General features: G+C 39.2%; 1 protein-coding gene and 1 pseudogene across 1 annotated transcript in view; both read right to left on the bottom strand.

The window, feature by feature from the left end:
• Window positions 1-9,864, bottom strand: part of LOC122151389 — a 37,421-nt pseudogene extending 27,557 nt beyond the window's left edge.
• A 2,270-nt stretch (window positions 9,865-12,134) lies between these two features.
• ASB3 (ankyrin repeat and SOCS box containing 3) overlaps window positions 12,135-16,548 on the bottom strand; it is a 143,500-nt gene continuing 139,086 nt past the window's right edge. The window contains exon 8 of the mRNA XM_007954006.2: window positions 12,135-12,282. Within this exon, the coding sequence (XP_007952197.2) occupies window positions 12,135-12,282 (148 nt within the window). The remainder of the gene's footprint in view (window positions 12,283-16,548) is intronic.

Genomic DNA, 16,548 nt, shown 5'->3' with positions numbered 1-16,548 from the left:
CTGGGTCCCTGTGGCTGACTGTACCTGTCTGGCTTCCTGGCTTTTAATCCCCTTTCTCCTGCTCTTCTGCCCTGCTGTTTTGTGCGTCCCTGAGTTGTCCCTGGTATAGGATTGTGCTTTAACTAAAGCATGATTCTGCTGAAGTTGTGTAAGCTCAGAACACAGCTGATGTCTGGGAAGCTGAAAGCTTCCTACTTTACAAATGCAAGGTTATGTGCCCAACTTCTGAAGATGACAGGCACTTACTGATTGGATTCTTAGTAGCAATCCCTCATCTTGAATAGCATTCAGGGGTAATGCCTCGAGAGTTAAAAACCACTGTGAATGGTGGGCTCTGATTCTCACTAAAGGAGATAGCCTTTTTAACTGCATGGGTATGGCTACCATGGCCAGACATAAAGTATTATTCATTTTCAACAAGGCAATCCTGTAATATCCCTCTACTGTCCCACCCTCTGCTAAACTTAGAGAATTTTGGTTTACTGAACATTTTATTTAAAAATGGCAAGTGAGAGTTTTGCAGATTGATGTTTAAAATAGGAAGTTGGGCTTTTAGTTGAGGTATTCCACCACAGATCCTCATATAACTATTCTCATTACCAAATATATGACTACATTATATGGAGCTTTTAGCATTTTCCTTAGTGTTGGCTCTGGGACAGATTTTGGTTACAGATTAAACTTGGGTTACAGGTTAGGTTATGCTGTGGTAAAAAAAAAATAAATGCCATAAACTAGTGTCCTTACTGGTCAGATGGAGTTTGGTAGAACCCCTAAGATTATGGCACCGGGATACACTTTGGGCCTGGGATAGGACTCACTCGCAAGGAATGGCTCTCAGCCAAACAGTAGAAACACTTACATGCAAAATATCCAACCCAGCGTGATGCATCCACCTACTCCACAGAGATATACCCCTTGGAGCAATCAGTCATGGAGCACCAGAGCGGCAGCATTCACATGGAGGGAAAGCTGGACAGACAGGAGTACATAACTAAGAAGGGCACAGGGATGGGGGGAGTAACAGGGAATGAAGAGGAGGAAAGTGGGTTAGGGTTGGGGATGGTAATCAGGGAGTGAAACCAAATGTACACAAACTGTTGAATGTAAAACATACTCCGTTCTGTAAATCTGTACCCAAAGCACAATAAATAAATAGAGTATATATTTTCTACAAAAAACCAAACTCACTGCCGTTGAGTCAGATCCAACTCATAGCGACTCCTCCTTGGGTTTCTGAGTGCGTTTAGTAAATTACCTGGTATGGCTTTTCTAGCCATAAGTCTTTGTAAACTCTGTGGTGGAACTGGCCATGAGCAACCAAGTGGCTTCTGATTGTTAGTTATACACCTGGGGTATTTCTGTTGGGAGCAGCACAAAGCAATGTTCTGGGAAGTTCACTTTCTCAGGTGCTTAGAATTCTGATGTTATATTGGTTAGTTTGGCTACTCTGCCAGGCTCGATAGGAGGCCTCCTAGAGGCAGAAGAATTTTCTCTCTGACTGCTGGCTGAGAAGGATGTGCTGCTGAAGGAGACACGTGCTCCTGAGAGACACGTGCTGCTGGGAAAGAGACACAAGAGACACACATTGCTGAGTGAGACACCGAGGGACACACAATGCTGGGAGAGACACTGTGACAGCTGTTGGCTGAGAGATGGCGGGCTGAGAGAGACTGAGCATTTTTCCTGAACTTGAATTGTAGCCTGGTGCTTCCCTAATAAACCCCATAGTCTGTGAGTTCTGTGTGTCCACTGCAGTGAATTACTGAACCCAGGAGAGAGGTGGTGGGTGCTTTGGGAGGAACGGTTGGAGAAAGGGCTGGAGGGAGGCAGCATGTCTGGCCTTGCAGTAATAGACCTTGGGTTACTGCTGTTAACCCTGTCTTCCTCTTGGAGGGTTAGAGGAGGTCAGAACATGGGGCCTCCTTGTCATTTTTGTACCTCCCATCGCTGGTAACCAACAAAGACAGTTTCCTTCCATATATAACCCTTTCCCTGACTTTTTACAGTAGTGGACTAATACAATATTTGTTTTTCTGTGATTGACTTATTTCACTCAGCATAATGTCCTCAAAGTTCATGCACATTATGTGGTGTTTCACAAAGTCTAAATTATTCTTCAGTGTTGCACAGTATTCCATTGTGTGTATGTACTGCAGTTTGGTTACTCATCAATTGATGGGCATTTATGTTGTTTCCAACTCTTTGCTATTATGAATAATGCTACAAAGAATATGGGTGTGCATGTATCTATTTGTCTCTTGGTTCTCAATTCTTTGGGATAAACACCTTGTAATGGGATTGCTGGATCAAATGGTATTTCTATTTCCAACTTTTTAAGGAACTGTCATACAGATTTCCACAGTGGTTGTATCATTTTACAGTCCCACCAACAGTGTATGAAAGTCTCAATCTCTCCACATCCTCACCAGCATTTGTTATTTTCTGTCTTGTTGAACTTTGCTATTATTAGTGCTGGGGTGAGATGGTATCTCACTGTTATTTTGATTTGCATTTCTCTACTGGTTAATGACAGTGAACATATCCTCATGTGTTTGCCGTCCACCTGAATATCTTCTTTGGTGAAGTGTCTGCTTATATCTTCTGCCCATTTTTTAACTGGATTGTCTTTTTGTTGTCGAGGTGTTGGAGTTTTCTATAAATTTTAGAGATAAGTCCTTTGTCAGATATGTCATTGTTGAATATTTTTTCCCAATCTGTAGGTTCTCTTTTGACTCTTTTGGAGAAGTCTTTGGAAGCACGTAAAAATTTAATTTTTAGAAGGTCCCAATCACGTAGCTTATCTTTTGCTGTTTGTACATTTTGGGTTATGCTTAGTAGTCTACTACTTATGTCAGAAATTAGGGCCCCTAAGTTTGCCCCTATTTTTTCTTTGATGAATATTATAGTTTTAAATCTTTGATCCATCTGGAGTTAGTGTTTCTGTGTGGTGTGAGGTACAGATCTTGTTTCATTTTTCTGCAAATGGATATCCAGTTTTGCCAGCATCATTTGTTAAAGAGACTATCTCTTGTCCATTTAAGGGATTTTGGCCCTTTATCAAAGATCAGCTGACCATAGGTGGATGGGTCTATTTCCAGGTTCTCAATTCTGTTCCACTAGTCTATGTGTCTGTTGTTGTACCAATACCAGGCTGTTTTGACTACTGTGGATGAATAGCAGGTTTTGAGATTTGGGAGTGTGAGACCTCCTACTTCGTTCTTCTTTTTCAGTAGTGCTTTTTATTTAAGGTTTCTTTCCTTTCCATATAAAATTAGTGGTTGGTTTTTCCATGTCTTTAAAGAATGTTGATGGAATATGAATCAGGATTGCATTGAATGTATAAATTGCTTTGGGTAGTAACAGACATTTTCACAATTTTCAATCTTCCTATACATGAGGATGGTATGTTCTCCCACTTATGTTGATCTCTTATAGTTTCTTGAAGACTACTTCTGCAGTTTTCTTTGTATAGGTCTTTTCTGTTCCTGGTAAGATTCATTCCCAAGTATCTTATCTTTTTGATAGTTACTGTAAATGATAATGATTTCCTTATTTCCTTTTCAGAGACTTCTTTGTTGGTGTAGAGGAATCCAACTGTTTTTTGTATGCTGATCTTGTATCCTGCCACTATGCTAAATCCTTCAATAAGTTCCAGTAGTTTTCTTGCTAAGTCTCTTGGGTTTTATATGCATAGGATCACATCATCTGCAAATAGGGGTAGTTTTACTTGTTCCTTACCTATATGGATGCCTCTGACTTCACTTACTTGCCTTATTAACCTGGTTAGGATTTCTAACACAGTGTTGAATAGAAATGAAGATACAGGGTATCTTTGTCTGGTTCCAGTTCGCAAGGGGAATGGTTTCAGTCTCTCTCCATAGAGAACAATATTGGCTGTTGGTTTTGCAAATATGCTATTTATTATGTTGAGAAAGTTCCCTTATATTCCTATTTTTCTGAGAGTTTTTATCAGGAATGGGTTCTGGAGTTTATCAAATGCCTTTTCTGCATCTATTGATATGATTATGTGATTCTTTTCCTTTATTTTACTTATGTGATGGATTATGCAGATAAACTATTCTTAAAGCTAATTTTAACTGTAAGCACAACAATCCCATACAACAAGTTACCACACATAGTTGCCTTGGTATACTTACCATAAATGGTTAACTTGAGGGGATTCATGAGGAAGTAGCATTGCTCAAGTCTAGGTTCTAAGGAAAACTTTGGCTTGCTCAGCCCACCATATTTAGAAATGTATCCTTATATTGCTCCTTGGGTTTCACAACAGAATACTTACCCCATCACAAGTCAAATCTTTATTTTTCATTTTCCTTTTAAGATAAACTGTCTCTTAAAAATATGTTCTCAACTCAACTTGTAGCACAAAACGGCTGTACTCTGATACTTCTTAGTATAATTTGAAGACTACAGTCTGCAATATGGATTACATCTCAATAAAAAGAAAACAAAAATCCTCATAACTGGATCTATAAGCAGCATCACGATAAATGGAGAGAAGACTGAAGTTGTCAAAGACCTCATATTGCTTGGTTCTACAACTGATGCCAATGGAAGTAGCAGTCAGGACACCAGATGACATATAGCACTGGGCAAATCAGCTGCAAAGGACCTCTTTCAAGCACTGAAGAGCAAAGATGTCTACTTAAGGACTAAGGAATGCCTGACACAAGCCATGGTATTTTCAATCACTTCATATGCATGTGAGAGCTGGACAATGAATAAGGAAGACTGAAAAAGAGTTGATGCTTTTGAGTTGTGGTGCTGATGAAGAATGCTGAAAGTACCATGGACTGCTAAAAGAACTAACAAATCTGTCCTAAAAGAAGTGCAGCCAGAATGCTCCTTGGAAGCGAGAATGGCCAGACTTTGTCTCAGCTACTTTGGTCATATTGTCAGAAGGAACCATTCCCTGGAGAAGTATATCATGCTTGGTAAGGTGGAGGATCAATGAAAGATGGGAAGGCCCTCAACAAGATAGATTGCCTGGAGTGGATGCGGCAATGGGTTCAAGTATAGCAAGGATTGTGGAGCTGGCATGGGCCCAGGCAGTGCTTCGTTCTGCTGTGCACAGGGTTCCTCTGAGTCAGAGATGACTTGGCGGTACCTAACAACAACAACAAAGCTACTTACTACTATTAAAAACTGAGTTGAGAAAAATAATATTTAAAGAGAACTTCTAAAGGGCACAGAGGTTATCTATTCCACCAGATATTCTGAAACCTATCCTGGGGTCAGGAGCCCTGGTTGTGCAATGGTGAAGCTTTTGGCTGCTAACTGAAAGGCTAACAATTGAAATCCACCCAGCAGCTCCACAGGAAAAAGACCTAGTGATCTTCTTTCAAAAAGATTGCAGCCAAGAAAACCCTACTTTGTCATTGTGGGATTGTTATGAGTTGCAATTAACTTAAAGGCAACTAACAACAGCCACCTGCCACCTAAAATCAATGACTAGTGAGCTCAGAGTCCAATCTACAGCCTATCCATAGAAAAGTTTCAGATCACTATGGTTACGCTTTCTATGACTCCTTCTATTCATTTCCACCTTTATTTTCATTTTTCTTGTGCCTCTACTGTTAACTTCTGTCTCACTATTTCATGAAAATGTGGTTGTTGTTGTTATATGCTGTCGAGTCGGACCTGACTCATAGCGACCCCTCCTTGGGTTTCCAAGGCAGTATCACTACACGAGTAGATTGCCCCATCTTCCTTCCGAGGAGTGGCTGGTGGGTTTGAACCACCAGCCTTCTGGTTAGCAGTCAAGTGCCTTAGCCACTATGCTACCAGATGTATGTATAAACTGTTTCAAATTCTTTTTAGAACAAAGCAGGGGATGGTGAAATAAATAGAGTTTTCTTAGGATTCTTTTTAGGGCAGAGATGTAAGCAACAGCACTCTTGGACAGAAATGTGCAAATTTGATAATTACAGATTTAGGATGAAGAGTAGCCAAATGCTTTATTCATAAGAATTTAATTACTTAGACTTGATCCTGGGAAGCTGGCTAGGATAGTGATTTCTTTAATCAAGAAATTTAGAAGACAGTTACTTGGCCAACCAACTGGAAGAGATCCATATTTGTGCCCATTCCAAAGAAAAGTGATCCAAGAGAATACAGATATATCATTAATATAACACCCAAGTAAAATTTTGCTGAAGATAATTCAAAAACTATTGCTGCCATATATCAAAAAGGACTTGCTAGAAATTCAAGCCAGATTCAGAAGAGGATGTGGAATGAGGGACATTATTGCTGATGCCAGATGGATCTTGAATGAAAGTAGAAAATACAGAAAGATGTTTGCCTGTTTTTACTGACTATGCTAAGGCATTTGACTGTGTGGATCATAGCAAATTATGGACAGCATTGTGAAGAACTGGAATTCCAGAACACTTAATTGTGCTCATGAGGAACCTATACACTGACAAAGAGGCAGTCATTCAAACAGAAAAAGGGAATACTGTGTCATTTAAAATCAGACTAGGTGTAAATAAGGGTTGTATCTTTTTACCATACTTACTCAACTTGTATGCTAAGCAAATAAACCAAGAAGTCATATTATGAAGAAGAATGTGGCATAAGGATTAGAGGAAGACTCATTAACAATCTGTGATATGCAGATGACACAAACTTGCTTGCTAAAAGTGAAGATGCCTTGAAGCACTTCCTAATACAGATCAAAAACTACAGCCTTCATACCAGCTACCAATGCCAACTGCTCGGAAAGGATCAAAACTGAAGATCCTGGATAGAGCGGAGGGAAAAATGTGGAACAAAATTCAAAAACACAAAAATGACCAGAATTCATGGTCAGATAGAGACTAGTGGAATCCCCAAGACTATGCCCCAGGGTTACCCTTTGGGCCTAGAAATGGACTCACTTCCATGGACTGGCTCTCAGCCCAACAGTAGAAGGACCTTTATGCAGAACACCTACCCCAGGGTGATGCACCCACCTACTCTATGGAGATGCACCCCTTAGATCAATCAGCCATGAGACACCAGAGGGGCAACATTCACAGAGAGCGAAAGAAGGACAGACAAGAATGTACAGTTAAGAAGGGCACACGGGGGAGGAAAAAAAAAACAGCCTTCAGTATGGATTACACCTCAACATAAAGAAAACAAAAATCCTCACAACTGGACCAACAAACAACATTATGATAAACAGAGAAAAGATTGAAATTGTTGAGGATTTTATTTTATTTGGATCCACAATCAATGCCCAGGAAGTAGTAGTCAAGAAATCAAATGATACATTGCAATGGGGAAACCTGCTGCATGAAAACTTTCAAGTGTTAAAAAGGAAAGATGTCACTTTGAGGACTATGGTGTGCCTGTCCCAGACCATGGCATGTTCAATCATCTCATGCACATGCAAAAGTTGGGCAATGAATACGGAAGACCAAATAACTGACGTACTTGAATTATGGTGTCAGGAAGAACACTGAATACATCACAGACTGAAAGAAGAACAAACAAATCTATCTTGGAACAAAGATAGTGAGAATGTTCCTTAAAAGCAAGGATGGGAAGACTTTATCTCATGTACTCTGGACCTGTTATCAGTAGGGACCAGTCCCTGGAGAAGGATTTTTTTTTTTGAAGATTCACATATGTTTAATGTATTTAAAGCCAAGGATAGGACGGTCCAAAATCCAATATAAATTATCTGTACAACTCATATAGTAGGGTTGAGGGGAAGGGGAGGGCCTATAAGACCCACACCTGAATAAGTAAAACAATAATAATAATAGTAACAACTTACATAGTAACCCCCACCTGTAAGGATGGTGTAGCTCTTTCCCCAGTCCCCAGGGCTGGGAGCACATTAATAAAAACAACATGGAGGGGCTGATCAGTGTAGGCCCCAAGTGCTGGTGCAAGCAAAGAGGGGCACCAGTCCAAAGGGTGGGAGGGCTATGAGAGGCTCTGAAGCAGATGGTGGCAGAGTGTGAGCTCAGCAGCTTGTCCACCGTGGTGCAAGTGTAGTGGAGGTGGCTGGCCAGCTCCTTGGAACAACCATGCTCCTCAAGGAGGCTCAGGAGGCACATGCAGAAGTCCTGTTTCTTGTTGATGTAGGTCACGGCCACCATCAATGGGCACAGGATGAGTTTGGTATGGTCCTGGAAGAAGTTGATTTGCATAAAGCCATTGCTGAGGTGCAGGATGATGGCACTGCAGGTGTAGAACCAGGTGCACAGGTAGGGTACCTGGGCTAGTTCATCACCTTCCCATGGAGTTATACTGGTACCGGCTTTTAACAAGTGTTCGCTCATTTAATTCTGGAAATACTTAAGGAGTGTGATCCTCTTCATCAAGAAGTTGGGATGGGAACTGATGGTGAGGTAGGACTCTGCTGTCATGCTCAATGTACTGCAGGCTCTCGCCATCGTTACAGAGAATGAGGCAGGTCAAGTCGTTGAAGAGCATACCCACACTGTAGTCACACAGTTGACATTCAAGACCATACTTGTCTGAATAGTCCACCCACTTGCTGATCCACAAGATGGGAGTGCAGGCGGGGCCTTTGGCTTCCTCTTGCCTCACCAGCCTCCGCTCTAAGGGATTGGCAGCATTGACACTATGTAGCTGCTGCAGCATGTTGCCAAGATGGCAATCGATAGCGTCTGCCATCTCCTGAACCACTGGTTTCTTTTTCCCAGGTCGCTCAGGAAGGAGGTTCTCTATGCCTTTATTGAGGACCATGAGAGGCTTCTGGTTGCTAGGATCCAGGCCACTGGGAGCTTGGTAAAGTAACCAAACCAAAAAAACAAATTCAGTGCCATCAAGTCGGATCCTACTCATAGTGACCCCTCCTTGGGTTTCTGAGGTAGTATCACTATGGAAGTAGACTGCCCAATCTTCCTTCCAAGGAGTGGCTGGTGGGTTTGAACCGCCAGCCTTCTGATTAGCAGTCAAATGCCTTAGGCACTACACCACCAGAGCTCCAAAAGTAAAGTAAAAAAGCAACCACTGCTGTGGAGTCAGATCCAACTCATAGCAACCCCTCCTTGGGTTTCCAAGGGGGTATCACTACGGAATTAGATTGCCCAACCTTCCTTCCAAGTAAAGTAAGGTGTCAATTAAAAAAAAAAAAGAGGGGAAAAAAAGAAAAAGAGGAAGACCTTCAATGAGATAGATGGACACAGTGGCTGCAATAATGAGCTCAAGCATAGCAATGATTGTGAGGATGGCGCAGGACTGAGCAGTATCTCAATCTGTTGTTCATTGGGTCACTATGAATCAGAAACAACAGGATGGCACCTAACAACAACACTGTTATGTGGCTGAGGTGATATTTCTACCTGCATATAAGGCAGATGATTTTTTGAAAATGTTATAAAGCTGTAACTACTCAGTAACTTTTACCTGGATACATTTCCTTTCTGATGCAAGAAACCTGGTGAAGACAAATCTGACTTGGTGATTAAAAGATAAGTAGCAAGGGGCTAGATGTCTTTCTTGTTTATAAAGTATTAAGGCATGAAGTTTACTTCCTGGGAGGAAAAGGGTGAGGAAAGGAGAATTTTGACCAAGTACATAGCATCTCCAGGACTTGAAAGAGATTTGAGGGAAAAAAATAGGGAAATCTTTCTCTAGGGATAGATACTGCATACCTAAGGAGCTCAGGAGCTGAGAATTATCTAGAGGCTTACTAACGGGCACAGCTGCAAGAAACATCTTTTAAAAAAACTTAGAAGGAATCTATTGATTGTTGTTAATATCATGATAAGTTATTAGAGAAAGCAAGGTGAAAGAAAGACTGCCATATGTTTAGAGAGGTAACCAAAGAGCAGTTTTTCTGGGCTTACTTCCATTGATCTTAAACCTGACCATGTTTCTGTTTATTAGAAGTTCTAATTCTGCAGCTGAAACTCCGGAGAAAAGAGAGAAGAGTGCAGATGATCAATATGCAGAAACTGGGCATCTTGACAATTAAAGGAAGAAACAGAGCGGGTGCCCCAAGAAAAGCCTTGAACTATAGAAAGGAAGAGATTCACAATCCCACTTGAAACTCAGGCAATCAGGTAGATGGGTAGATCTTTTCCTCCCAGCCTTACTAAAATTCTAGCAATAATGACTCCAACTCTGCCAAAAAAAATTGAAAGAACACCCCGAGAGACCAATGTAACCAGGAAGAAGAACACAAGCTTTCCCTACATAGTTTGCAATAAAGAAAGGGTTACAAATCTTTCCTGGGTTAGGATTTAAAAGGCTTTTTACAACTGCGAAGCAAGAGCCATTGTGGATCAGGGTTTCTCAAATTGTATACTTGTAAACATTGGGGCTGGATAATTCTTTGTTGGGGTGACAGGTTGTCCTGTGTACTGCAGGGTGTTTATTAGCAGCATCCCTGACCTCTACCCACTAGATGCCAACAGCAGCCCTTCCCTAGCTGTGACAATCAAAAATGTTTGCAGACATTGCCAAACGTTCTCTGGGGAGCATAATCACCCCAGTACAATGAGCAGCTATCAGAGATAAGTCACTCTATTGGTAAATGGTACTCCCAAACCACCTCATCTCCTGAATTAGAAACAGGCAAAAGGAACAATAGGATTTGTTTAAAAAAAAAAAAGGAGAGTTCAATTTTGAATATGTCAAAATACAGGATACCAATTGGAGATGTCCAAAAGGCGGTTAGATGTAAGGGTCTGGAACCAGGAAAAAAAGACCTGGCTGAAGAAATAGCCCAGAAGAGCATTAGCTAGATGAATACCTCTGTGAAATGCTTTTTCAAATCTTCAGCCAAAATAAAATCCTCTTAAGAGATGATGATTATTACCCTACACAAGCTCTACCTAGTGCATAATTAAACAAGAAACCCTTGATGGATTTTGTCTATTGGAGGGTAATGTACTTGTGCACAATTTTTACCTTCATCTGGACAAACCTGCCATATGCTGAGGTCTTCAGAGTAAACTCGCACATATCTTTACTAATTGATAAGCGCAATAATTTTCCCATTTGGCATATGCTCCCTCTTTTGACTCTTTGTTCCCAACTCCATTGCCCCACATTCTGTCTGTTCTGAATAGATATTTGTTCTCCGCTGCAGATACATAATTAGCAAAAGCAGATGCAACTCTCAAAATTAAAAATTACACACAAGTGAGTTTTCCAACATTATCATTAAAGAAATTCTGTACTGAAAGGCTCAGGGATGCCAAACAGATTACCTTTTCTTCAACAGAAATCTAACAGCTTGACTACACCTCAGTTCAAAAGCATATTTTCCTGAACGTCTGTTTTTGATTGAGAAAATTACTTAAGTGTAATTTTCTAAGAGATTAAGATACATTTCTACATATGCATAAGTTCATTTGTTAAAAACCTATTCAAAATATTTTATGAAGAGTTATATTTCATGTAAAAATATCAGTGAAGAAACAATTTTTCTAACTTAAGACATAATCTGGTTAACAAAATATAGTCACAGTAAAATACATTTGAATAAGTAAATAGAAATACTTTGCATACATTAAGTTCAGTTTAAACTGGTTTCCTTGTGCAAAATCTTCCCCATTGTGTGTTCTTTACTTTCTTAATTAGACTAAAATTTTATTAGTGAGGATAAGTTGACAATTTGTTTAACAATCATTTAAAATATCGATCAGCTCACAAAATTTTCACCCAGCTCATGTTCATAGTGATATCATGCCAACACACTGGCATACCTTCAGTAAGGACAAGTATAAATATGGATGGTAATACTTTTTAGTACTGCAGAGGGAATACAACTCCATGCACAGTCCAAAGAAGAAAATTAAGTTTAACATTTTTCTGACCACAAGCTAAATATTCACCAACAAGATCTTTAGGACCCACTTTGCATAAACCTTATTAAAAAATAAAAGGATGTTTTAAAATAATACTGTCAGTAAACATCTAATTTTCGTAATATGCTCTAAAGGCTAAACTTATAAAACCAGATAGGATTTTTGTTGACGGAAATTTCTATCATCTCACTATCCTCCACAGTTCCAAACTCTACCTAAGGAAATGCAAATTATATTCAATTTATGTTCTCTAGTGAGTCTTTTCACTTAAAATTACAACATAGCTTGAGAAGGAAGAATAGTATATTAAAAAAAAAAAAAAAAAAATTATACTGTCTTACCAATATGTTGCTGTAGAACCCAAGAGGAATTTGAGGCACGAACACAGAGCAGCTTCTCAATAGTTGGTGGAAGTCTCTTCCAATTAGTAAACTCCAAAGTGAAGATGAGAATGTCATCGCTGACTAGGTCAATCCTATAGTTGCACAACATTAACATGCCATTAGACACAAAATATACCAAGAGTTTGTCCTAGTAATAGACACTACATACTATTCTCACTACCTCTTAATGAGGAAGGAAGACAGAAAATGAGAACACCAAAAGTATTTGTGTAACTACAGGCAAATTCAGTGGCTCTACACTATAGATTCCTACTAGAAACTGAAATGACCTTGTGTGTATTTGTCCAATAGATTACAAGAGGAACCTCTATGCTCATGGAGGGTAGGAACTTTCCTTCCTATTTCCCAAAAGCAGTGGTAAGAAGAAGCACAGAGATAGTGCCAGTATCATCTCTGGATTTGCTATTATCTCCTTCCAACTGGATTATGTTGCTGAGTCTAGATTGGCTGTTCTTACAGACACTCAAAAATATTCCTAAACTGAGTGTACAAGAGATGGTTTACTCCTACACAACTACAGGGACGTACAACTGTTCTCCTATAAGAACCATCCCCATTATAGACCCAGCCTTAAAGAACACAGCAGAATGAGGTTTGCCTTTAAGGACTGAAATAAGAGGTTCCAGACAAACAGTTCTTCCTTTGTTCTTCTGAAATAATGTCAGGTTTCCTACAAGCCACCTGAAAGAGACTTCCCCAAATTTTATAAGCACTTTGAATCCTAAGGGAAAGAACATTGATATAAGAGAAGTTGTGACTTCTACTACCACCTCTGTTGTTGTTGTTGTTATATGCCATCGAGTTGGACCTGACTCATAGCAACCCCTCCTTGGGTTTCCAAAGCAGTATCACTACGGAAATAGATTGCCCCATCTTCCTTCCAAGGAGTGGCTGGTGGTTTGAACCACCAGCCTTCTAGTTAGCAGTCAAGTGCCTTTAGCCACTATGCTACCAGAGCTCCCACTACCACCTCTACTACTGACAAATGTTATTTCCTAAATTCTTTAAGCTCTAGATCCTGTCTCTAAAATGAGAATAATACTTAACCTCCCTACTTCAGAAGACAGTTTCTGAAAAAAAAAAAAAAATTAAGATAGTGTAGTAAACATGCTTCTAAAATTATAAAATGTTATATAAATATTTCCTATTACTAGAACTGGTTTGAAAATGTGGGTATTACACTTTCAGTAAGCCTTGTAACATTAAACACATGAAATTTAGTCAAAGTTTAAAGAGAACTCTAAATTCTAACGAGATTACCCATCTTGCATACACTTAGATACTTCCCTACCACTGCATTGGTTTGAAGAAAATTAAAATGATTAGGTCTCCAGTAATTACTACAAAAACAGAGCCTCTTCTCAAAGTATTTAAAAAATGTGTCATCACTTTTTTAAAAACATTACTCAGCAAGTACTAAAGAAGGAAAAAAGAAAGATGGAAAGAGAAAACTGAGTAATACTTTAAATTTGTCATCTCAAAAACAACTTAAGTTTGCTAATTTCAAGGTAAAGTATCCCTGAAATGACTGATCGGAAAGTCTGAAAATTATTTCCTAAATTCTTAATTCTCCAATATGCAAACATTTACAGGGAAGAACTTAAAAAAGTGCAGCATACTTTCCTGAGAAAGCATTTTACTTCCCAGGAAGCTCTCAGTGAAATCACAACTTAGCAGAAAATAATGAGAATAAATGAAATGATAAAACATATTCAAAGGCAAATAATGTCCTTGGCTTTCAAGGAGCCCTACACCAAAGGTTATTCGGTTTTGGTTCCTTATTTCTTTTTTAATGGTTTCATTTTTCTGCCTTCATGTACTTTAGGTCTGACTGTAACCAAACACAGAGTGATTTTTCTGCAGTTATCAGAACACACATGAGAAGTAAATCTGTTTGCACAGCTTTAGTTAATATAATGGGGAGTTTATTTTACCAATGCTGATAATGCCACTAAAAATGTATTGTTACTGTACTACATTGGCCATACATTGAACAGAGAAGTGGTGCAACAATCATAGATGAGTGACAGTTAATCAGCTAAATGCACAGGTAACATTTACCTTCTATTATTCTTCCATTACATTCCAAAGGAAGAAAAAAACCTAGTCTTGCATTTAAAGTTGAAAAAAATATTTCAATCTTGTAGATTATATTGTCACACACAATTATTCAGCCAGATACATTTCTAAGAATGTTCAAGATAAGCAATACCTAGGAAAGACATTTATAACTTACATGACAAACATGAGGCAAAAGACTGATATGTGATATAAATAAGATAAAATGAAATCCACTCTAACAACATATTGGAATTTTTATAGGCAGATTTTTCTTATAACAGCTCTTCAAATGCAAATTTGACCAAAGAAAGCAAAACATTTATCATGTTCAGTTTAGACAATGCCTTTATCCATTCAATAAAAGATCAGAAAAGAAAAATTTGACCCTGTTAAGTATTTTCATTGTTAAAATTTTGCATTGTGTATTTTTTTAATGAATATATCCTGTAGTAGTTAAGTTTATGTCAACTTCGCTGGGCCTAGTTAAGTGACTGGGCAGCTGAATAGAGTTACTCCCCAAGGTGAGACTGGTAATAAATAAACTCCATGGTGGAATCTGTTGGAGCAGCTGAGTAGCTGCTTTAGGGACGTGGTCTGCTTCCCGTATGTAAGAAATAGCATTGGGAATGGTCTCTAGCCTTTTGGCATGCTTGAACCCTGCATGTAGCCATGTTGTTGTTCAACAGCCTGCCATCCTCTGCCAATCTTGGGATGTCATCTGGACTTGAATTATTAGCCTGCCATGTTGTCTGGTAACACTGGGATTGTGCCTTTTTACTTGTCAACCTGGAGCCTGTCAGCCTCAGTAGCCAGCAGCTGTCTGAGTGAAGAAAAGCGTCTAGCTTCAGTGAGCTGGAAGCAGAAGGCTGAGCTGAAGCCCAAAGTTGAGGGGCTTTCACTCAGCCTCTAGAGACTGGCATTTTGAACTCGGACTCAAAGCCTCCAAAATTGTAAGAGAATGAACACCTGTTTGTTCAAGCCATCCCATTGTGGTATATTCCTTTCAGAGTGACACTAGGTAAACAAAATATAAACGTAACTAAATTTACTCCTTCAGACAAAATATATACAACTGGCTTCTCAATACAGAGACAGATGAAAGTTTTACAATTGGTTCAAAATAAATTTGTACATTAGTGGTTCTCAAGTCTTTTCTATCACAACATGTCTCATAAATGCAGCATACCCACTGGCTTAGTATCACAGAAACTCTCGACTGGGCTCTTTACACCTGGGGGGTGTATCAGAATTGGGCATGGAAAGGTTTATTTTACAAAACTTCCCAGCAGAATAAAGCTAAAATATTCCCTCTCTCTACTAGAGGTACACATAATTGGCTGGGAAGAAGAGGAAAAGAGGCAATGTTTAATTATTTTCCCCCTGGATAAATGTTCCCTAATTTAGCTACAGGAGGGAGGAAGAAAATTTGTCATGGGTTCCACAGGTTAAACAAGAGATTAAGGTACTGAAACTTAAATAAATGAGACAATGAACAACCCCTGTAGATATACAAGCAGCACAGTTAGAAACACAGACTTGAGCGACACTAGGACAGTCTGGCTATACATCTAAGCTCTAGCATTGATTATCTCTGAAATCTTGGGCAAGTACATTTAATACTCTGTTCCTCAATTTCTTCCTCTATAAATTATAATACTAGTAAGTCCTACTTCATTTTATATTAAATCAGCTAATAGTATAAAGAATATAAGATGGTGCTTACCATGTGCCAGGCACTATGCTAACTGTGGTTAAAGAAATAGGTAAATTAGAATCTAGAATGGCATATGAAGGCTGAAAGTAGTATGGAGTCAAGATTCCTAGTCAGAGTTAGTAGAGAACTACAAGGAGTACGGCTGGGAAGAAAGTGAGAACCTTGGGAACAGGAGGCATCTGAAGTGGGTCAAGAAATAAAAGAACAGATGGTCAGGGCTGTCAATGGCTGCCCATGTGTACAGATTGGAATTACAACATCAGTCAGGGAGTGGATTCTAGTGTGGTGACAGGCAACTGCTGCTAACTTTCTGGAGTCCAGGTACAATCATGAAAATCACTAAATAGTTAAGAGTATCCTAAATAGCTCTGTTAACAGCAGATGCTATATTAGTTGAGTGTTTATATCTCAATAGTATGTGGAAAGAGGGGAAGAGAGCTGTTAGGAAAAATAAGCTTATAAAAATAACTTTAAAAAATCAGACATTAGAGAGATGCAAATCAAAACAACAATGAGATACCATCTTGCTCCAGCACTAGTATCAAAGTTCAACAAGACAGAA

The sequence above is a fragment of the Orycteropus afer genome, unplaced genomic scaffold (assembly GCF_000298275.1).
Source record: "Orycteropus afer afer isolate SDZICR_OR568_19922 unplaced genomic scaffold, OryAfe1.0 scaffold00424, whole genome shotgun sequence".
Taxonomy (NCBI): domain Eukaryota; kingdom Metazoa; phylum Chordata; class Mammalia; order Tubulidentata; family Orycteropodidae; genus Orycteropus; species Orycteropus afer.
Note: the sequence above shows the minus strand (reverse complement) of the source record. Positions and strands in the feature narration are given on the sequence as shown.